This window comes from Mustelus asterias, chromosome 11 (assembly GCF_964213995.1).
Source record: "Mustelus asterias chromosome 11, sMusAst1.hap1.1, whole genome shotgun sequence".
Lineage (NCBI taxonomy): Eukaryota > Metazoa > Chordata > Chondrichthyes > Carcharhiniformes > Triakidae > Mustelus > Mustelus asterias.
Genome location: NC_135811.1, coordinates 108,722,648 through 108,745,457, shown reverse-complemented (window position 1 = coordinate 108,745,457; position 22,810 = coordinate 108,722,648). Strand labels below are relative to the sequence as shown.

General features: G+C 46.6%; 1 protein-coding gene across 1 annotated transcript in view; it reads left to right on the top strand.

The window, feature by feature from the left end:
• The window catches only part of odad4 (outer dynein arm docking complex subunit 4), an 80,910-nt gene that overhangs the window by 10,398 nt on the left and 47,702 nt on the right, over positions 1–22,810 (top strand). The window contains exons 4-11 of the mRNA XM_078224263.1: positions 2,322–2,383; positions 3,238–3,406; positions 8,140–8,364; positions 9,574–9,781; positions 11,094–11,180; positions 12,840–13,036; positions 14,246–14,346; positions 17,967–18,066. Of these exons, the coding sequence (XP_078080389.1) occupies positions 2,322–2,383; positions 3,238–3,406; positions 8,140–8,364; positions 9,574–9,781; positions 11,094–11,180; positions 12,840–13,036; positions 14,246–14,346; positions 17,967–18,066 (1,149 nt within the window). The remainder of the gene's footprint in view (positions 1–2,321; positions 2,384–3,237; positions 3,407–8,139; positions 8,365–9,573; positions 9,782–11,093; positions 11,181–12,839; positions 13,037–14,245; positions 14,347–17,966; positions 18,067–22,810) is intronic.

Here is a 22,810-nt window from a genome sequence, read left to right as displayed (position 1 = left end):
ATGGTGGGATCCCGCACCAGATTCTCCACTTGGAACCTCATTAATTAGGCACAGGTGAGTTCCCCTCCAACCCTCCTCACAGGCTGGCAGCTGATTCGTCCACCCACAGTCAGCTGTCACGTTCAAAGGTCCCGGTGCTATATTTAAACACCAGCCCGGGACACTCATATCCCTCTCTCCAGCCCAGCTGTCATCACCAGACTGTTCAGCATGTCGACAACCCAGAGGGAAAAGGCTCCGTTCCTAAATTCAACCCAACTTTCACCAAGCCTATCACCTGTGAGGCACACGTGCCCCACATGGACCTCTACCCACTGTGTCTGGAGTCTCCATTGCCTTCCAGTAAACAATGTGGTGTCCCTTTAACCCCCTTGCTTGTGAGCTTTTCATGCAGCCTTGTCGGAGTTCAGCTTCCCTCTGCCTTCCATTGCACATCTTCTTCATCCAGCTCCTTGGCTCGCTGCCTGCCGTCATGAGCCCTCACCCTAATCCCCCCCTCCTTCTTGCACAACCCTCCTTTCATAATGCCCGCCCCTTGTCTTAATCAGATCACTCACCCCAACTCCCTCCCACCTTTGTTGAGGAGGCTGCATAAGTCCCACAGCCATGGTGCTGTCCAGATAGACACTGATGTGTGGCATTGGGGGAAGGAGTTCCTGTACCCCCCAAACCCTGGCACAGTATTGAAGCAAGATGGTGACACAGGAGGATCTGTGGCTCCAGCAGCACGGTGCTGGCCATGATGACTAGCTTGGTATGATGGTGGAGGACAGGAACTGGTCGGCCCTGGCAGAGTGGTGTACAGGGCATCAGGAGCAGCGTGGCACTGTGGCAGAAAGGCTTTGTTGCACTCACCACAAAGTTTCTTGCAAAGTGAGGACCACCTTGGGCACTCCGCTCTTTAGCAATCGAGTTTTAGAGCAATGTAACGTCACGCTGGCGTGATGCAGGATTGGGAGGCCTGACGGAATGCTGGTGGCCGCTGTTTTAATGGGATTCATGAGATGAAAATGAATGCAAACTGCATTCCTGCCAGCAGCCGGCGGGAAGACTGATCCGCCACTGGGAGAATTGCAGCGGGATTTAATGCCAGCGTTTCTGACATTTTGGCTCCCGCTAGATTCTCCTCTGCTCCCGTCGACCATCAAACCCGTCACGCGCAGGATGGGAGAATTCTGTCCAGCAAGACAGCAGCCATTAGCAAAATGCTGGCAGCCCCACTTAATGGTCCCAATAGGAGGCTTCACAATGCAAATTGCTCTCCGCCAGCCAATCCACACACTGGGCCACCTCCAGACCGCCATGGGGAATCTTAGCCAGTGGCGGGCCTGCGCATGAACCTGCCCTGATGCACATTCAGGCTATTTTACCAACTCTCAAACTTCCACTGTTACTCTCTCACTCAGCTGCGACTTGCCGAGTTGTTTTGGCATTTCCTGTATTTATTGCAGAGTTCCAGCATCTACGGAATTTTGCTTTTGTAGGCAGTGGTTTAAGTGGTTTTTGAAAGCAAGGAGGGAGATGGAGGCAGTTGGAGGAAATCGAGAGAGTTCTACCACTCTGTAGACATGGGGAGGTAATTGGTGGGACTAAGATGTTTACAGTTTGGAGACTGAATCAAGATCTGGAGTGACTGAGGGCGGGTAGTGCATTCCGAAGATGAGTTACTGTAGCTTCACCAAGATGCAAGACACTGCAGCATAAGAGAGTAACTCAAGAAAACTTTAAGTTGTTTAACTTGCACTTCACCAACTGGGGGACCAGGAAATAAGAGAACAAAGAACAAAGAACAATACAGCACAGGAACAGGCCCTTCGGCCCTCCAAGCCCTCGCCGCTCCCCGGTCCAGGATTGAATCCTGAATCCAGGATCCCCGCCCAATTTTCCAGCCTATCTACATACCAATATCCTATCCACCGAGCTGTCCCTCACAGCTGCGATGCTTTGTTCATTACAACCTATTAACTCACCCCCACCCCCCCATTCCAGACCATGTGATCTCCAGGGAGAGGCGAAAACCCAGAGTGAAAACCCCAGGGCCAATATGGGGAAAAAAAATCTGGGAAATTCCTCTCCGACCCCCTGAGGCGATCGAAACGAGTCCAGGAGATCACAATGGCCCCGATCGGAAAATGCTTCCCAACCCTAGTCATTTCCACTTCCACGAACACCATATGAATTCCCTGCCCCCGAGACAGGTTCCCAACAGAAGTTGAAACTGAATAGGATTTGCTCAGAGCCCTGTCCATTTCTCTACAGCTACTATTATTAACTCTGAATACGAACACTTGCTGATGTAATCATTCATTGAATTCACACAGGCCCTTCCTCAGTGAAGCTCGATACGAAAGGGGACCTGTCCTTATTTTACAGACGCGAGGAGGTGAGCTGGGGGCAGACACCTCATTTGGTTCTGGAAGTCACAAAGATTATTAACCTTCTGTGGATGGTGGGGTGCAGGGGTGGGCTGTGGTACTGTGGTTTGTGGGATGTAGAGAGAAGAATAGAATCCCTACAGTGCAGAAGGAGTCCATTCGGCCCATCAAGCCAACACCGACAACAATCCCACCCAGGCCCTATCCCCATAACCCCACATATTTACCCTGCTAATCCTCCTGACACTGAGGTGCAATCTAGCATGGCCAATCCACTTAACCCACACTTCTTTGGATTGTGGGAGGAAACCGGAGCACCTGGAGGAAACCCACGCAGACACGGGGAGAATGTGCAAACTCCACTCAGAAAGTGACCTGAGGACGGAATTGAACCTGGGTCTCTGGTGCTGTGAGGCAGCAGTGCTAACCACTGTGCCACTGGACCACCCATGAGGTTGAGGGATAGGCTGACATTTATTTATTGGATCTGAGAGTCAGGTTGACATTTATTGCCCTTCCCTAATTGCCCTTGAGAATGTTTTCTTGCACAGCCAAAGACTACGTGGGCTCGAGTTTTGGCTGCAGTTTTGATGCAACCAAGAGTCTTGGTGACAAGCCAACCACATTGCTGGGGATTTGGAGTCCATAAGGAGGGCAGATTTCCTTCCTTCAAGAACATTAGCGAACCAGATGAGTTTTTTTCACAATCATAGATACAGACTTTTCCATCCAGATTTATTTAATCCACTGATTTAAATTCCCTAACTGCTGAGCTGGGATTTATATACATGTCTTGTTTAGTTGCTCTTGTCGCATCAGGACACTGAGAATAAACTGATCACACTTTCTGCCTCTCAATAAGAAAGTGGTCCCCAAGACCAAATCTCAACTGCGACGGCAGAAATTAAACATGAAGCAGCAGAGCATGAAACCGGAACAGGATGAGCCAAAAACCAGCAAAACGGTGCGAGTGCTGCTGGGGGAATTGTATGGAGACAAGGAATACCTGGAGAAAATGCTCTTGGACAAGGGTAAGGAAGCATTGTCAGCACAATGAATTGTTGCTGTGGCGATCAGCAAAGTAAACACACTGTTGTCACTGACCAGTGTTAGCACACTGAAGCAACCTGTTTTATAGTGAGAGCATGTCATTCCGATTCACCGCCTGAACCCCATTCAATCAAAAATCCTTCAAAAAACACTCATTTTTAGAGAAAAGGCCAACACACAATAGGGAGCCGCAGCACATTTACACCAAATCCTGTTTTCTTCACCATTGAAGAATCCATAAGATATAGGAGCAGACAAAGGCCATTCAGCCCATCAAATCTGCTCCACCGTTCAATGAGATCATGACTGATTTGAAGGGATAATCCTCAACTGTATTTCCCAGCTTCTCCTCATGACTCTTGATTCCCTTACTGATTAAAAACCTGTTTATCTCAGCCTTGAACATACTTAACAACCCAGCCTCTACAGCCCTCTGCGGTAAAGAATTCCACTGATTCACTACCCTCTGAGAGAAGAAATTCCTCCTCATTTCTGTTTTAAATGGGTGACCCCTTCATCTGGTCCTAGACTCTCCCACAAAGGGAAACAGCCTCTCAGCATCCATCCTGTCAAGCCCCCTGAGAACCAGATATGTCTCAATAAGGTTACCAACTATTTAACCTCTCCTCATAACAAAATCCCTCCATACTTGGGATCAACCTAATCAACCTTCTTTGAACTGCCTCCAATGCCAGTATATCTTTCCTTAGATAAGGGGACTAAAACTGTTCACAATACTCTAGGTGTTCTAACAAGTGTCTTGTATAGTTTTGGAAAGACTCCTACTTTTATACTCCATTCCCTTTGAAATAAAGGCCAACGTTCCATTTGCCCTCCCAATTACCCACTGAACTTGCATGCCAGCTTTTTGTGATTTCTGCACTAACCCCCAAATCCCTCCCCCCCCCCGTACTGCAGCTTTCTGCAGTCTTTCTCCATTTAAATAATATTCAGCTCCTTTATTCTTCCCACCAAAGTGCATCACTTCACATTTTCCTCCTTATATTCCATCTGCCAAGTATTTGTCCACTCACTGAACCTGCCCATATCTCTCTGTAGACTCTTTGTGTCATCCTCACCATTTACCTTCCCGCCTTTTTTTTTGTCATCTGCAAACTTGTCAATAGTATGTTCACTTCCCTCGATCAAATCATTAACATATATTGTAAATAATTGTGGCCCCAGCACTGATCCCTGTGGCACTCCCCTGATTACAGGTTGCCATCCTGAAAATGCCCCTCTTACCCCAACTCTCTGTCTTCTATTAATTACAGTAAGAAGTCTCACAACACCAGGTTGTGAGACTTCACCTGAAGAAGGAGCTTGAGACTCCGAAAGCTTGTGCTGCCAAATAAACCTGTTGGACTTTAACCTGGTGTTGTGAGACTTCTTACTGTGCTTACCCCAGTCCAACGCCAGCATCTCCACATCATGGCTTCTATTAATTAGCCAATCCTCTATCCATGCTAACATACTACCCCTAACACCGTGGTCTCTTATCTTTTTAAGTAGCCTTTAGTGCGATATGTTATCAAACACTTTTCGGAAATCCATTGGTTTGGTATCGCCTGGCTTGTGCTTCTGTGCAACACAAAATCCAAACCCACAGTCTTGTTTCTAAGGTTCTCTTTCCCTCTCCAGACTGTTGCTTTGTTTCAATTCCAGGGACCTCACAGTTGCTCTTTCTGAGCCCAGATTGAAGGTTGGGCTGGAGAGCCAGCTGCCTGAGCCTGTCCTCACCTTCAACACTCACACCGTTCACCGGGGCAGGGGGCACTGAATACCAAGAGTGGCCATTGGGGTTGGCCTTCTCCTCTCCCTGTCTCAAAGCACCAAGGAAGGTCAAGATTCCAGTTTGAATTCCCCGCCTGTTTTCTAATTTTCCCCTTTCCTGACCCCGTGGTGCTGATTCCAGGTGGAAGCTCACCCTCCAGTATTGACCCAGGGGTGAGCATGTGTGTGAACTGAAATACTGAATCTCTGACGAGCAACTGAGCTTGGACTGTCTCCACCTGAGCCCAGAGTGTGGAGGGCAGCAGAACGCTGCCAGATTTGTGCTGGCTGGACAGTTAGTTGCAAATGTTTTCTTGCTGAAGTCACTAGAGAGTGAAAAGGAGCAGGAGGCCAGGCTGGTTTCCCTTTTTAAAATCAGAGCACGGAGGTTAATTGTGGTGCTCCCAACTTCTGAGACTCAACTCCACAAATTTACACAGCCTGGGATCAAATTTGAGGATCTTCTCATCTATGCGGGCGAGCATGATTCGCAGCAAAGCTTCCACTCCACACTCTCCAACACAACCTCTCCCTACCAAGGTCTCCACTTCCATCTTCCCCCTCACTGAATGGCCATTGGTCCCCTGCATTGATTTACCTCTGCACCCTCCTCCAGCCTCAGTCCCATTCCCTCCATTTGCTCGCTAGTTCACACACTCTAAAACTCTCTCAGTTTACACGCCCCCCCTCTCCAAGCATTGAAACCCTGACTTTCCCCAAACACTGAGCCAGCCGCCTCTCTGAACCTTCACAACAGATTCCCCCTTCGGAGGGGGGGGGCGGCTACACTACCGGAGGTTCCGTCTTTTGGATAAGATATTAATTAATTCGAGGTAAAGACCCAACGAGACAGGATGACTCTCTGGGTTTACTGGCCCACATTTATCCCCCCATTCACACCTAAAACAGATTATCTGGTCAATAATGCCATTTATGGGATCATGCTGTGCAGGAGTTGGCTGCCAGGTTTCCGACCTCACACTAATGACTCCACTTGGAAAAGTACATTTCTAACTGTCAAGCACTTGGGGAAGTTCTGATTGTGAAAGGTGCTATATAAATGCACATTGCAGATGTTCAGTCTCTCGCCAGCAGAGGGTTGTCAGTGCTTGCTAAATCAACAAATACTTTATTCCATTTCAGTAAACCTTCAATTGTTCAGAGATTTTGTAGGGAGCTGGCGAGACAGCTTAGAGACACCTGGAAACTAGTGTTTCCAGTGACACCCGGGGGAGGATATTTCCCCGCACAGACTGAGAAAATCATTAGACCCCCCACAACTACTGCCCCCTCCTCTGTCCCCCACGACCTCTCTTATCCCCCCCACCCCCCGCCCCAGTCTATCAGCTGCTGTCAGAGGGGGAGGGCTGAGTGTGGAAAGTGAGACCCCCTCCAGCTCTGTCATTGCTGCAGAGAATCCCAGCAACTCCTCCCCATGGCTCAGCATCTGGATGCACAGACCTGAACCCAACTGGCTCAGGAACCACACACCCCCTCCCCTCCCGGGGGGGTGGAGGGTGGGGTCTGTGCTCATTCAGCCAATCTCACTCCCCAGGACAGTGGCCAGGGGCATGTGGGGGGGGGGGGGGTTTAGGGGGATTGGGGCAATGCCCAGAAGGAAAACACAAACAGCTGGGACCTGTATTCTTTTCATTTCCCTATTTCCTGTTCTTTGTCAGGTGGAGAGAGGTGATGGGAGGGGAGAGGTGGTGGGGGGGGGGGGGGGGGGGGGGGTGCTGGGGTGGGAAGAGGGGGGGTGGGGAGAAGGGGGTGGGGAGAGGGGGCTGGGGTGAGGGGAGTGGGGAGAGGGGGCTGGGGTGAGGGGAGTGGGGAGAGGGGGCTGGGGAGAGGGGTGGGGTGGGGAGAGGTGTAAGATGAGAAGAGGTGTGGGGATGGGGAGAGGGGTGGGGGTGGGGAGAGGGGTGGGGGAGAAGGGTAGGGAAGAGGTGTGGGGGGTGGGGAGAGGTGTGGGGGTGGGGAAGAAGTGTGGGGGGTGGGGGTGAGGTGTGGGGGTGGGGAGAGAGGTGGGGGAGAGAGGTGGGGGAGAGGGGTGTCGGGTGGGGAGAGGAGTGGGGGGTGGGAGAGAGGTGTGGGGGTGGGGAGATGTGTGGGGGTGGGGGAGAGGGGTGGGGGGTGGGGGAGAGGGGTGGGGGGTGGGGAGAGGGGTGGGGGGTGGGGAGAGGTGTGGGGTGGGAAGAGGGGTGGGGGAGAGGTGTGGGGGTGGGGAGATGTGTGGGGGTGGGGGAGAGGTGTGGGGGTTGGGGGAGAGGTGTAGGGGGTGGGGGAGAGGTATGAGGGTGAGGGAGAGGTGCGGGTTGGGGAGAATGGTGGGGTGAGGGGTGGGGTGAGGGAGAGGTGTGGGTGGTGGGGAGAGGTGTGGAGGTGGGGAGAGGTGTGGGGGTGGGGAGAGGTGTGGGGGTGGGGAGAGGTGTGAGGGAGAGGTATGGGGTTGGGGAGAGGGGTGGGGGAGAGGTATGGGGGGTGGGAGAGAGGTGTGGGGTGGGGAGAGGGGTGGGGAGAGGTATGGGGGTGGGAGAGAGGTGTGGGGGTGGGGAGAGGGAGAGAGGTGTGGGGGTGGGGAGAGGGGTGGGGAGAGGGGTGGGGGAGAGGTGTGGGGGGTGGGAGAGAGGTGTGGGGGTGGGGAGAGTGGTGGGGAGAGGTGGGGGGTAAGTGAAGGAAATCAGTCAGAGGTCCCACTTGTGATCACCAGCCAGGGGTTTAAGCTGTGAACCCCACTATTGGGTGAGAGCTGTATTTGTCGTAACAGTGATGCTCTACATGGTCGATCAGCCCACTGCTGAACAGGCTGCAAGGCAAGAGGCACCACACCGTGAGAGCACCCTGCATGGGAATGGGGAGATTTTGGGAGGAGGGATTGGGAGATTGATGTAAGAATGATTGAAGCTCTCTCTCACCTTGCTCTTTGCCCCATTGCTGCCAGAACTGGTGAGAACCAACACGGAGAGCGGAGGAACTATCCAGGATATGATCATGAGCGGAATCACGTTCCTTGACACACGAACTGAGTTCTGGAGGCAGCAGAAACCGATTTTTGCCCGAGAGCGGGAGCAGAGGATAAAGCAGCAGAGCTGGAAAAGCCAAAGGAAACAAGCGGAGTCGGAGCAAACTACTTTCATTCTGCAGCGCATGGAGGAGATCGACATGTGTATGTGAACCCCAGAGCGCAGTAACCAATCGGGCTGTCCGGCTTAATGCTGCACTCTGGCTAGTCTGAACTTTCACTCGAATGAATCTGCTACTGCAAACACCAGTGTCATTCATAATCAAACACTCCCAGGACAGGTACAGCACGGAGTTAGACAACAAAGTAAAGCTCCCTCTACACTGTCCCCATCAAACCCTCCCAGGACAGGTACAGCACGGGGTTAGATACAGAGTAAAGCTGCCTCTACACTGTCCCTATCAAACACTCCCAGGACAGGTACAGCACGGGGTTAGATACAGAGTAAAGCTCCCTCTACACTGACCCAATCAAACACTCCCAGGACAGGTACAGCACGGGGTTAGATACAGAGTAAAGCTCCCTCTACATTGTCCCCATCAAACACTCCCAGGACAGGTACAGCACGGGGTTAGATACAGAGTAAAGCTCCCTCTACACTGTCCCTATCAAACACTCCCAGGACAGGTATAGCACGGGGTTAGATACAGAGTAAAGCTCCCTCTATACTGTCCCCGTCAAACACAGTAAGGAGTCTAACAACACCAGGTTAAAGTCCAACAGATTTATTTGGTAGCAAACACTCCCACTTACCTGACGAAGAAGCAGCGCTCCGAAAGCTTGTGGCGTTTGCTACCAAATAAATCTGTTGGACTTTAACCTGGTGTTGTTAGACTCCTTACTGTGTTTACCCCAGTCCAACGCCATGACTCTCATCAAACACTCCCAGGACAGGTACAGCACGGGGTTAGATACAGAGTAAAGCTCCCTCTACACTGTTCCCATCAAACACTCCCAGGACAGGTACAGCACAGGATTAGATACAGAGCAAAGCTCTACACTGTCCCCCATCAAACACTCCCAGGCCTTGTAAGGGCTCTGCAGTAATTCTCGGTCCCCGAGGAGAAGATAACGAAGATCTGTTGCCCCTGATTTAAAGCTGGTGATGGCTGCAGGAAGTTAGTTGCATGAGTGAGGCTGCCAGGTGAGGACGGGATTGAGTTTGGCAATGTTGAGCCTGACTCACTGTGTCGATACCCACATTGTGTAAGTTACCAATGGGTGCTCTGAGCCATCTCAGTGAGAGAGATGGGGAGAGGGAAAAGGAGAAGCAGAGGGAGAGAAGGATTAGCGTGGGAAGAATGATATGTCTCGGGGTTCACTCAGAGTCACTCCTGTTTCCTGTTTACTCAGTGTTGACTGATGGCTTTCCTGTGGAGTGTAAGAGTAAGGCCATGGAGCTGGTGGAAATTGTGAAGGAATGGTCCCAAAGAGAGGTTCCCAACAAGGCCGAATTCCTGGGAAATCTGTATAACACCATTGGACTCGCTCAGGTGGAACTCGGAGAATTTGAGGATGCTCTGGCCAGTCATCAGAAAGATCTACAAATTGCAAAGAAGCAGTGAGTATAATCCATTCACTGAGGAAGCTCTTCAACGTCTACACTCTAGATGGCCAGGCAGTGAAGGATAGAGTTGGGGTTTAGTCTGGATACACTTGCAGGATTTATTTACAGATACACAAATTACAAACATGTGCCTCCTAACCACAGTTAAAGGCTGCTCTTATGGACAGGAACACAAGTGAACCCATCACCCGAGTACAATTAAATACAAACTGATACACAATTAACACTCATTTTGAAATGCCAGCACTGGGGATTAGACCAGTCCTCCTCTGTAACAAATCTAAACCCAACATCCCACAGCATAGAGACAGTGCTCCTCCCACAGGCTAGTGAATTTCTTAGACAGAGTGGCAATAAGACAGCAGCACGCTGCTGGACCCTGACTAAGGGATGGGGAATATAATCCAGTATAGTACTGATTACCATTCAGTGACCTCTGTCTGTCAGTGTTCAGAGGATCTCACTGTCCAGGCGAGACGCACAATATCTACCAACTGATGGAGGTGCCAGAGGAGAATGGATAACTATGGGGCCTGACTCCTTCAGTGGATAACAAAAGAAAATAAGTTTCTTTTTGCAAGAAAAAGCAGAGAATTTCGATAATGTTCACGCTTGTTTTCAAACCTCTCCATGGCATTGCCCCTCCCTATTTTGACAACTTACCAAGATTGTGGGTGGCACGGTGGCACAGTGTTTAGCACTGCTGTCTCAGAGCGCCAGGGACCCAAGTTCAATTCCGGCCTCGGGTCACTGTCTGTGTGGAGTTTACACGTTCTCCCCGTGTCTGCGTGGGTTTCCTCCGGTTGCTCCAGTTTCCTCCCACAGTCCAAAGATGTGCGGGTTAGGTTGATTGGCCATGCTAAGTTGACCCTAGTGTCAGGGGATTAGCAGGGTAAATATGTGGGGCTATGGGAATAGGGCTTGGGTGGGATTGTGGTTGGTGCAGACTTGATGGGCCGAATGGCCTCCTTCTGTAGGATTCTATGATTCTAGGATCTCTGCTTTCCTCCAGTTTTGGCCTCAGAGCATCCTGATTTTAATTACTGTACCATTTGTGGCCATACATTACCTGCCTGGGCCCCAAGCTCTGGAATTCCTTTAAACACCTACCTCTTTGTCCAAACTTCTGGTAATCTCCTCTTGTGACTCAGTATCAATCCAATCAAATTTGTGTACCCATTAAGTACATGGAGAGGTTTAACTGTGTGAAAGACACAATATAATTGTTGTTAGTAATGCTGCACAATTTACAAATGGTTCCAAAAATGAATAATTTTTCATCACCTTTTACAAAAATTCTGAACAGTGACAACTTAGAAGCAAAATCAAGAGCTCTGGACAACATTGGCAGGGTATACGCAAGGATCGGTGAATTCGCAAAGGCAGTGGAGATGTGAGTATGATGTGTGGCACTGAGGTTTGGTAGGGGTTAACCTGAAACTCCACAGATAAAACACTTTCCTTCTGGGGCAGTGCATCCTGTATCAAATGATGAAGCAATCTGTGCAGTTACAGCATATTGTACTAGAATGAAGTTCTGGTATAATACTTCCTAATCACAGGTTTGATTCTGTTCAAGGTGGAACCGAGACCATTGCTGTGAGTACCCCACATACCTCAGCTTGTATTTAAGATGTAAAGCTGAACAGCAGGCGTGCTGCTTTTTCAGGAGTGCAGTGATACAGATGTGACATTTGCTAAACAATCTCGAGTGTGCAACGAATTACACTGAAAACCAATTTAAGACAATCAGTCTGGCTCGCACTGTGGTTCGTTTACATGTGGCAGAAGCTAAGCATGTTAACACACAAGGCCCTGTCCTTTGCAGACAGAAAGAACATGTACACACATTGTGCCTCTTCCAATGAAACAAAATAGGTGACAACCATTTACTGGTTCATCTTCCAGGGCAATGCTTTAACCAATCAGAGTCAGCCTTGTTTAAATTTAAACAGAAATTGGCAGTTAACTGTCAGTCATCAGTTAATTGGTATATTTTCCATGGCAAGGTTTGTACCAATCATAGTCCACTTTCCAACCAATCAGCAGTATAATGCTGATATATGATATATGTTATATGATCTCATGCAGTATAAATTGTTGTTCAGTTTACATTTGGTATTCTTGCAAATTGTCATGATGAGTGCAAGATGAAAAATTTTGACCACGTGTGTCTTTTCTCAACAATTTTCAAGTTCTGTATTACTGAATGACCATTTGTATTGTTTTTATGTGGCTAAATTGTCCAAATTGTCCACAAAAAGTCCAAAGATGTGCGGGTTAGGTTGATTGGTCATGCTAAAAATTGCCCTTAGTGTCCTGAGATGTGTAGGTTAGAGGGATTAGAAGGTAAATATGTGGGGGTAGGGCCTGGGTGGGATTGTGGTCGGTGCAGACTCGATGGGCCGAATGGCCTCTTTCTGTACTGTGGGGTTTCTATGATTTTCTATGAAATTGATTAAAGCATTGTGCCAGAGTGGAAATGTATTGTTTGATGCAGTACTTAAACATATTCACTGGAAAGTCCCAGCTCTGTGGTTCATTAGCTGATCTCCAATCAGTAGTAAAGGTACAATGATTGACCTCAGCAATTTAGGATAAGAAGAGGCAAAATCAGCCAGGATTCTACCATCTAATGACTCTGACTAGAAAGCTTGTGTCTGCGAGGAATGTCAGATGAGCATGATAAGGCTGATAGATTGATGAACCTGCAAAGCACACAGCACCGAGACTCAAGACAGAAAGGGAAAACTTCAGCCAATTGGACGATCACTCCAGTTACTTTGACTGAGGTCAGCTGACTAGGATAGACAGAGGGTAAAGTTGGGACCTTTCTGGTCTGTGCAGCCAAATGCCAAAACACCTGTCTGGTTCCACAGTCGACACTGTGCCATGCTGGTTGGTGTTGGTGTGACTCCCTGTATTACTGGGAGGTTCAACTGCCAACTGAGCCATGCTGTTGTCCATTGTATCAAATTTAAATGTTCTTGTTGTTGCTTTTAAGAATTCCTGCTTTTGGGAAACTCCATCATTTTATTTTGGATTTTAACAGTTGGTCGGAGAAGGAGCCTTTAACTAAATCACACCTCGAGCGCACTTGGCTCTTCCACGAGATTGGCCGCTGTCACCTGGAGCTTGGCAACAATGTGGAGGCTCGGGATTATGGGTTAAAAGCCTTGGCATCAGCGCAAAAGACAGGAGATGAAGAGTGGAAAATGAATGCCAATGTCCTTGTGGCCCAAGCTGAACGTAAGAGCAAATATTCTGTAAAGCTTTTTCCAAGATCAAACCTATTCCAAATCCACCCAGATTCATCCAATTTGGACCAATATCAGCTGTCAATTTCCTTTATTGCCATTTTCCAAAGTTTTGTACTAAAACTGAACCACACCTTCATGGAATCCCTACAGTGCAGAACGAGGCTGCTTGGCCCATCGAGTCTTCACCAACTCAGCAAGTCACCTAGGCCCACTCCATTCTATCCCTGTAACCCCATGTATTTACTCCACTAATCCACCTAACCTATAGATTTTGGGTCAATAAGGGGCCTGTCGAATCCACCTAACCTGCACATCTTTGGAGTGTGCGAGGAAACCGGAACTCCCGGAGAAAACCCCAAGCAGATATGGGGAGGACCTGCAAACTCCACACAGTCACCCGAGGCTGGAATCAAACCCAGGTCCCTGGCGCTGTGAAGCAGCAGTGCTAACCCATTGCGCCACCGTGCCAACCATTGCAAGAACTTTCACCTCCAAACAAATTTGGAGCGCTGAATAAAGAAATCCCAAATATAGAAGCGGATACTGAGTAGTGTACTCAGCGAGAGTTTGGTCCTAGATTTCCTGCTAACAGAATCGATCTAAGTTCACACAGGAAGAATGAACATGAAGATGAGGCAGTCACTGCCTGTGGTATCCTATAATGATCTGTCAGAACCTTATCTCTCTGAGAAGCTAAGAGTGTACGATAGAATCCACAGAATTCTGGTGTGAAATTTCACATAAAATAATGAATGGTTCACCATCACATCCAAGGCTACCATGTACATTTGATCACATTTTGGTTTGCTGTCAAGCCTCTGTGTTGGGTAGAATATAAACTACTTGGAATGATTGAATGTGATGGCTGGTTGGTGTCTCTTTGAACAATGTTCCATACAACCCATTCAAACTCCATTAGCACACACAGTTAGGATCAGGCTCTAGTGGATTCCTGCCCTCATTGGTGCAATGCCAGGGGAGCTAAAACCTTTATAACAGGGCAGAGGGAATATTGGAGGAAAAATCCTCACAAAATATTGAGGAGCTTAGCTGCAATGTTGCACTGGGTGACCCAGATTGAACAGGGAGGACACAGGCTTCATCCCCCGACCGCAAGGCAGGAAAAAGGAAATAATAAAAAGAACATTCACACCATCTTTCCCAGCCTGTAACATTAACGTTTTTTTTATTATTCCAGTTAAAGAAAGCAAGCTTCAGACTGCAGTTACGTTCTTTGAACAAGCATTGAGCAAAGCCAAGCTACTGAATGATGAGCCAGCACAGGTGGCGATATCAAATGTGAGGATTCCTGCTTAAGCCGTGCGGTTTATTTTATTTTTGCCCCTTTCCTGTGGTTTCAGCAATAAGAAAGATGATGAGTGCCTGGTGATTTAGCACTAGCAGGAAGGAACCAGGATCTCTTCCTGTACAAACTGGCAGACACCAGATAACCCTGGGCAGAATTCACCATCTCTCATGTTTCATTGAAACCCTTCGTACGTGCTGCTAGCTTTAAGCTACTTCAGAATTCCATTCTGCCTCCATGTCCCCACATATGATGCAGATGTGGCAATGCACTGAAGAAACCTCTTCCCCCTCCATGTCCACTGTACAGAATCATTCCCTTGAAGCATAAAAATCTGGGGGGGATTTGATTCCACTTAAAATAGTGTAAGATTAAAATAAGGGCCTTATAATATTGCCAAAAAGATAAGACTGAGGGGGGTTAGGAGGATTTTTAATTAAAAGAAAGATGACTAAGAAATTCATAAAAAGAATATAAGAATATCTTAGAAAGAAATAAAAAAAATTATAAAAGTTAATTTGGCTGAAACCGCAGGAAAATTAATTTGGATATTTTGGTTAGAAAAGGATTAGCAGTAGTAAATGATGGTGCCTTGCAGGCAATGAGAGACTGGAGAAATTCTAATGGGAAATAAAGAAATGGCAGAAATTTAACAAATATGGGGATACTGCAGAAAGGTGGGATTGGGATAGAAGATCAGCATGATCTTGAGGGGCCGAATGGTCCACTCTTACTCTTATTTATTACGTCCTTATCCTCTTCATTCTCTTTCTCTGTAGCTCTGCAAATCTTTTCTCAGCGCCTATCCAATTCCATGCTGAAAGCAGAAATTGAACCTATCCCAGCCTCGCTCTCAGCCTGTTAACCCAGACCCTAACCACTTACTGTGCAAAAATCATTTCCCTCATGTCACTGTTAGTTGATCTTATATCAGTGTCCTCTGGTTCTTGACCCTCCTGGTGTGGAAACAGTTTCTCTCCATCCACTCTCTACGCATCCCTCAAGATTTTGAACACATCTATCAAATCTCCTCTCAACCTTCTCCTCTCCAAGGAGAATAGACCAGCTTCTCCAATCTATACGAGTAACTGATAAATTACTCATTCCTGTAACTAGTTTCATATTTTCTCTTCTGTATTCTCTCTATTGCCTTCACATCTCTCCTGAATTGTGATATCCAGAACTGGGCACAATATTGCATTTGTGGCCAAACCAGTGTTTCATAAAAGTTCATAACTTCCTTGTTTTTGTACTCTGTGTTTCTACAAAAAACTAAGAAAATGACAGCACAGGAACAGACCCTTTGGCCCTCCAAGCCTGCACCGACCATGCTGCTCATCTGAACTAAAACCCCCGACCCTTTCGGGGACCATATGCCTCTCTTCCCAACCTATTCATGTATTTGTCCAGATGCCCCTTAAAAGTCAAGTTCAAAAGTTGTATTTATAAAGCTCAGAATTCCACATACATTTTTAATCACGTTCTCAACCTGCCCTGCTAAAGATTTGTACACACATATCCCCAGCTCTCTCCTTTAGAATTATACCCTTTTGTTTTGTATTGACTTCTTCATTCTTCCTACCAAAATGTATCACCTCACATTTCTCTGCGTTAAATTTCATCAGCTATATTCATCCATTCCACCAGCCTGTCTATGTCTGCTTGAAGTCTATAACTGTTCTCCTCACAGTTCACAATACGTTGAGTCAGCTGAAAATTTTGAAATGATGCCCTGTGCACGGGACAGCACGGTGGCACAGTGGTTAGCACTGCTGCCTCAGAGCGCCAGGGATCTGGATTTGATTCCCGGCTTGGGTCACTGTCTGTGTGGAGTCTGCATGTTCTCCACGTGTCTGCGTGGGTTTCCTCCGGGTGCTCCAGTTTCCTCCCATAGGCCAAAAGACGTGCTGGTTAGGTGCATTGGCCATGCTAAATTCTCCCTCAGTGTACCCGAACAGGCGCCAGAGTATGGCGACCAGAGGATTTTCACAGTAACTTCATTGCAGTGTTAATGTAAGCCTACTTGTGACTAATAAATAAATGTTAGTCTACAACATTAATATATATTAAGAAAAGCAGTGGCTTTTGTACCAACTCCTGGGGAACACAACTTTCCTACAGATTAGAAAAAACTGTTCATCATCACTCAACCAATGTCATGTCCAGGCTGTCAATGCCCCTTTTAATACAAGAGCCCTATCTTTGCTGACAAGCCAATTATGCAGCACTTTATCAAACACCTTTTGGAAGTCCATGTACACCACATCAACTCTTTATCATAGAAATCATAGAAACCCTACAGTACAGAAAGAGGCCATTCGGCCCATCGAGTCTGCACCAACCACAATCCCACCCAGACCCTACTCCCATATCCCTACATATTTTACCCACTAATCCCTCTAACCTACACATCCCAGGACACTAAGGGCAATTTTAACATGGCCAATCAACCTAACCCGCACATCTTTGGACTGTGGGAGGAAACCGGAGCACCCGGAGGAAAACCACGCAGGCACGAGGAGAATGTGCAAACTCCACACAGACAGTAACCCAAGCCGGGAATCAAACCCAGGTCCCTGGAGCTGTGAAGCAGCGGTGCTAACCACTGTGCTACCATGCCGCCCGTTCATCAAAACGTTAGTTCATCAAAAAACACAATCAAGTTAATTAAATTGTCTTCAACATTCCTTAATTTATCCACATTTCTCCAAGTGATGGTTAATTGTGTCCCAGATTATTGTTTGCAAAAAGCTTTCCCATCAGCAAGGTTAAACTGACTGGCGTATAGTTACTGGATTTTTCTTTACACCCTTTTTTGAACAAGGTGTAACATTTACAATCCTCCAGTCCTCTGGTATCACATCATATTAAGAAGTCTCACAACACCAGGTTAAAATCCAACAGGTTTATTTGGTAGCAAAAGCCACTAGCTTTCGGAGCGCTGCTCCTTCATCAGGTGAGTCACTCACTGTGTTTACCCCAGTCCATCGCCAGCATCTCCACATCATCACATCATATCTCAGGAGGATTGAAAGATTATGGCCTGTGTCTCCCCAGTTTCCTCCCTCAGTTCCCTCAGTATCCTTGTGTACACTGCCTGTGCTCCAGCTGTGTGTACTGTTAGCTTTTCTAATACCTTCACTTCCATTCATTTTTAGTCCACTCAAAGTCTCAACCATCTCCTATTTTGCTATGATGCTGATAATATCTTCTTCCTTGGTAAAGACAGAGGCAAAGTACTTATTCAGTACATCAGCCACAATGAAAAGTTTATATTTTTATTACTTATTATTATTAATTGGCCGATCTCTCCTTTTGTTGCCCTGTTACTATTTATATACCTATAGAAGACTTTTGGATTTGTTTTTATATCAGCTGCCAGTCTCTTGTCATACTCTCTCTTTGACCTGACAGTGTGACACTCCAGCCACCTGTATCACTGAAAACACTGCCCTGCTTGTGATCAACCAACTCGTACAAAGCTCGAGATAGCGCCTGGGACTTGCTGCTTTGTCGCTATTTCGTGCCCCGTCATCTAACTGTTTAAGATGCTGTGGCATATTTTTGTTTGTATTCTATAAGTATTATTAACACTGCACTGCTTCTACTGCAGGCTCTGAAAGATAGCAAAAATCAGATTGCACTGGCTGAGAAGGTGAAACAAGAGGAGACTGCGGAGTTGCAAGAGAAACAGAAAACCCACAGGCTGAGACGTAAGACACCAGATTATATCTGGCCGCACACATGCTGGAAAATATACACCACACGTTTTATGGGCCTACATTCAGCAAGCAGTATCTGTAACCGTTGTCAGGAGGCCATTATACCAAGTCTATTCTCTCTTTAATTTTGTCCTCTGCCGTACAATAGGAATTGAAAAACTTTATTTCCATTGTCACATGCCACGTAGCAGTAATTGCTACAATAGGAATCATAATTGCAGAGAAGCAATTTAGGGAATTCAAGATATCAAGATTGTTGTATTCTTTCCTATTTATTTCTCTATAATCTCAATTAAATTGTTCCCCCACAGGTCTCCACCCCCACTATTTCCTTGGTATTTTTGAAACTCTTGATTCCTGCTATCTGAGAATTATTTACAAAAATGAGATTTCAATTAACAGCTCACCGCTATTTTGTTTCATGAACTTGTATTTTGTGCTCATCAAGCTAAGAAATGAAGAACAAAACACTTTGTGTGTTCTTCAACACCAAGTGTTCTCACAGGTTAGAGAGAATAAAGTTACCCCTGCACTGTCTCTATCGATGTGCTTTAATTTGACATCACACCAGCAGCCCCACTGTGTGGCATTTTAATGATGTTTTTATCCACAGTTGTGAAGAAAATGTGTGTTAAAATTGGGTTCTTCTTGATGGATGGCAGGTATGATGTAAGATGTGAATGGAACTAAAGCTATTGGTATAACAAGTGAGAATGACCTGAATCAAATTCACATGTCACCACACTTGGCGTTGTATATCTTCAATGATGATGAGAGGAGTTTGATATTTCAATTACTCAGTGTTTCTCATTAACACACCTTCTCTTTGTCTTTCATTGACTTCACTAAAGTTTGGGATAATGACTCAATGCTGTGGGCAAGCGTCTTCACCCATTGGGGGAATTGAAAATTTGGGTGTGAACTGTTCATAATTTTCAGATTATTATGGACCATGGCCTAAATTTGAACTCTGTGGTCTTGGTGCATGAAGGAGCGGGTGCAGAAATGACCCAATGTAAACCCAGTTTGATAGCTGGGCGGCTGGTGATCTTACCTGATTAGTATGGATCTCTCCATCATCCACTCAAAAGTTTGCAGAGTAAGCAGGTGAGGTCAAAGCATCGCACTTTGTGTTTTACCACATTGTGCATCATCATCTCTCCATTGAGACCTTCCAGCCCATGTGGTTTTTGTGACTTTGTAATGCTATTCATCTTTATCCCGTCTCTAAAATACATTCCAACCACAGAGCCAGCTCCTGAAAATTATAACTGCAAGCAATGTACATTCGCTCCTTGTGCATTCAAGGACTGAATGTTGATCAAGGACAAGGAATTTAATCAGAACAAGGAATTTGTGATCACAGCTCGGACAGGGTCAAAGTCTAGGATTTGCTGATGCCAGTGTTATAAACAAATGTAAGATTTTTATTTCGGTGTCCTTCCTCAGAACCTTGCTTTTTAATAATCAGGCTGAAAACATGAAACAGAAATTGTGCGAAAAATGCAAACAGGACATTGGGATTCATTTCCAGAGAAAAGTCGAGAAGGTGTGTTAAACCTACACAGAACCTTGCTTCGACCACACTTACTGAACACATTTCTTGTCTCCGTATTACAGAAATTAGCTTCAGGATAAGGGGACAGAGATGAGGAAAGGAATCTTCCATCAGAGGCTTATGAATTTTCAACATTCGCCACTGCAAAGAGCTTTGGGTGACCAGTTGTAAAGTTATTCAGAAATGAGATCAATAGATTTTGATAGATTTTTGGACTCTAAGGAAATCAGGAAACTTGGGGATAGGTTGGGAATGAAGTCGCAGCTCAGCAATATTCTTACTGAATATTGGAGTAGGCTCAAGGGACCATGTGTTCCTGATTTTCACTTTCTAATTAAAAGGATATAGAAACACTTGAGAAGATGCAAAAACTATGTTCATGTATAATACCGGATTGAGTAGTTTTAACTTTCAGAAAGACTAAACATGCTGGAGTTCTTTCCTTCTAGGAAAGGGAAAGCTGAGGGGTGACCAGTAGAGGTCTTTAAAATTATGAAGGGGGTTTTAAGAGAATGGCATGGTGGCACAATGGTTGGCACTGTTGCCTCATAGCGCCAGGGACCTGGGTTCAATTCTTGGTTTGGGTCACTGTCTGTGTGGAGTTTGCACATTCTCCCCGTGTCTGCATGGGTTTCCTCCGGGTGCTCCGGTTTCCTCCCACAGTCCAAAGATGTGCAGGTTAGGTTGATTGACCATGCTAAATTGCCTCTTAGTGTCAGGGGGATTGGCAGGGCAAATACATGGGGTTATGGGGATAGGGCCTGGGTGGGATTGTTGTTGGTGCAGGCTCGATGGGCCGAATGAGCTCCTTCTGCACTGTAGGGATTCTATGAGGGTGGATGTAGAAAAAAAGTTTTCATTTGGACAGAGACCAAAACTAGAGCCATATATAAAAGATAGTAAAATAATGATTTCAAGGGAAATATTTTTTATAATTAATCATAGGGTGTGGATGTTGCTGGTGAAGCTAGCATTTATTTCCCATCCCTAATTCATAGAAATCATAGAAACCCTACAGAAGGAGCCCACTCAGACAACAATCCCACCCAGGACCTATCACCGTCAGTCCACCCTACTAATCCCTCTAACCTACACATCCTGAGACACTAAGGGTCAATTTAGCATGGCCAATTCACCTAAACTGTGGGAGGAAACCGGAGCACCCAGTGGAAACCAACGCAGACATGGATAGAATGTGCAAATTCCACATAGACAGTGACCCAAGCCAGGAATCGACCTAGGTCCCTGGCGCTGTGAGGCAGCAGTGCTAACCACTGTGCCGCCCAAATTGTTTTTGAGAATGTGGTGGTGAAGTGCCTTCTCGATCCGCTGTGGTCCATATGGTGTAGGTACATCCACAGTGCTTCTTGGAGGGGAGTTATGGGCATTGGACCCAGCAATAGTGAAGGTACAATATAATTCCATTTCAGTATGGTGAATGACCTGGAGAGAAACCTGCCGCTTGTGGCATTTAGACTTGCTCTGTGTGGTGGAGGTTCTGAGTTTGGAAGGACTCTTGATGATCTGCTGCAGTGTATCTTATAGATGGTACACACTGTAGCTACTCTGTGCTGGAGGTGGAGTGAATCTTGAAGGTAGGGTTCTGATCAAGCGGGCTGCTTTGTTCTGGATGGTGGTTAATTCCTTGGTGTTGTTTGAGCTGCACTCCTCTGGGCAAGAGGAGAGTATTTCTGACTTTTTGCCTTGTAGATGTACTTCTCACCCAGTGAGCATTGAGAAGGTGGAACTTGCTGCCAGATGGAATGGTTGAGGTAGATCCTTCTAAAGGGAAGTTGGATGCATAGATGGGGGAGAAAGGTATAGAGGAAACGTTAGTGGGGTGAGATGCAGTGGAGCCAAGCTGGTTTGGAGCATAAACACTGGCACAGACATGTTAGTCTGATTAGCTTGTTTCTGTATAAATTCTATATTAATTCTCTAAGGATAATTAGCAATTTTTAACCTCTCAATTTTACCGCTGTAGTTGGTTCGACGGTTGTTGATCACGTCAAGATTGGAAAACATAAACATGCTGGTAGGTTCCTAGTGTAGCAAGCCTGTATACTGTTAGCAACAAATACACTGCCACATGCACATCCACTCAGTTACATCTCTGCCTTGAGTTCTAATAGACTGTCTGGTGAAGCATGGTTCACATGGGCTGTTGTTATCCCATTAGCTCAGCCACTAGAATCATTACAGACATGTCAGTAATTGTTGATGGACGTGCCTCTCTGTGTCAAACCTGAGCCTAATGCTGTCATCATCCAATGTACTTCACTGGATGGTGAGCAGGATGAGCAACTTTGGTGAGTTTATTCCTCTCATAGTCAAAGGGACCAAACACAATTGTGGAATCCCATCACCAACTTCACTGAGATCCATTTGTTCAGCACAGAACAGGCATTAATCCAGAAGCATCCTGGTCTAAGTGATTCAACCACCTATTGGACCAGGTTCCTGAGGTGTGCTGGGAACCCTGCACCACATTGTGATAGCGCCTGTACCAGCCTAATGGTGAAGACCGGAGAACAATCTGATCCAGTCAGGATGGTTGGGATGAAGAAACTGCAGAGGTTAGAGCAATGGCAATTGGGGAAGTTGTTAAATGTGGAGTTAGGGATAGCACTTTGCTTCTTCCTGACTCCATGTCCAGTTAAGTTACTTTCACTGTTGTGAAAGATCCTGCCTCTGGTTTCCCAGACTGCAGCCTGTGATAGTGTTGCCCTCGGGGCAAAGCAATCCTGAAGGGAAAGTAATACAAGTTGCACAACTGAGCGGAATTTCTGTAACCTGCTATCTTCCTACTGCAGCTTTCGCAACTGAGGAGACTACTCAGAAATCTGAAGGTCTCGCTGAATCTGCCCTCCGCCCTAAGGGTAGGTAGCCAGGATATTATACAGCCCGTCTTCCAGCCAGGACGTTGTTCACTCTCCCTCCAGCTGGTCATTCTGTAGTTCCTCACCCCCACCCTCACCCCCAGCCAGGATGTTCTGAGGTTCTCTCTGCCCGTGGGTTATCTGTTTCATACACTGATCTGCCCTTTTAATTTGAATCAGTACCCTAGCTTCCCGTTTGTGTCATTTATACCATTGCATCTCCAAAGCTCCATTCCTGCTTCTCTGGAATGGGAATAGCAGCTACATTGTGGGTTTTCTAACTTCCCTCTTTACATTT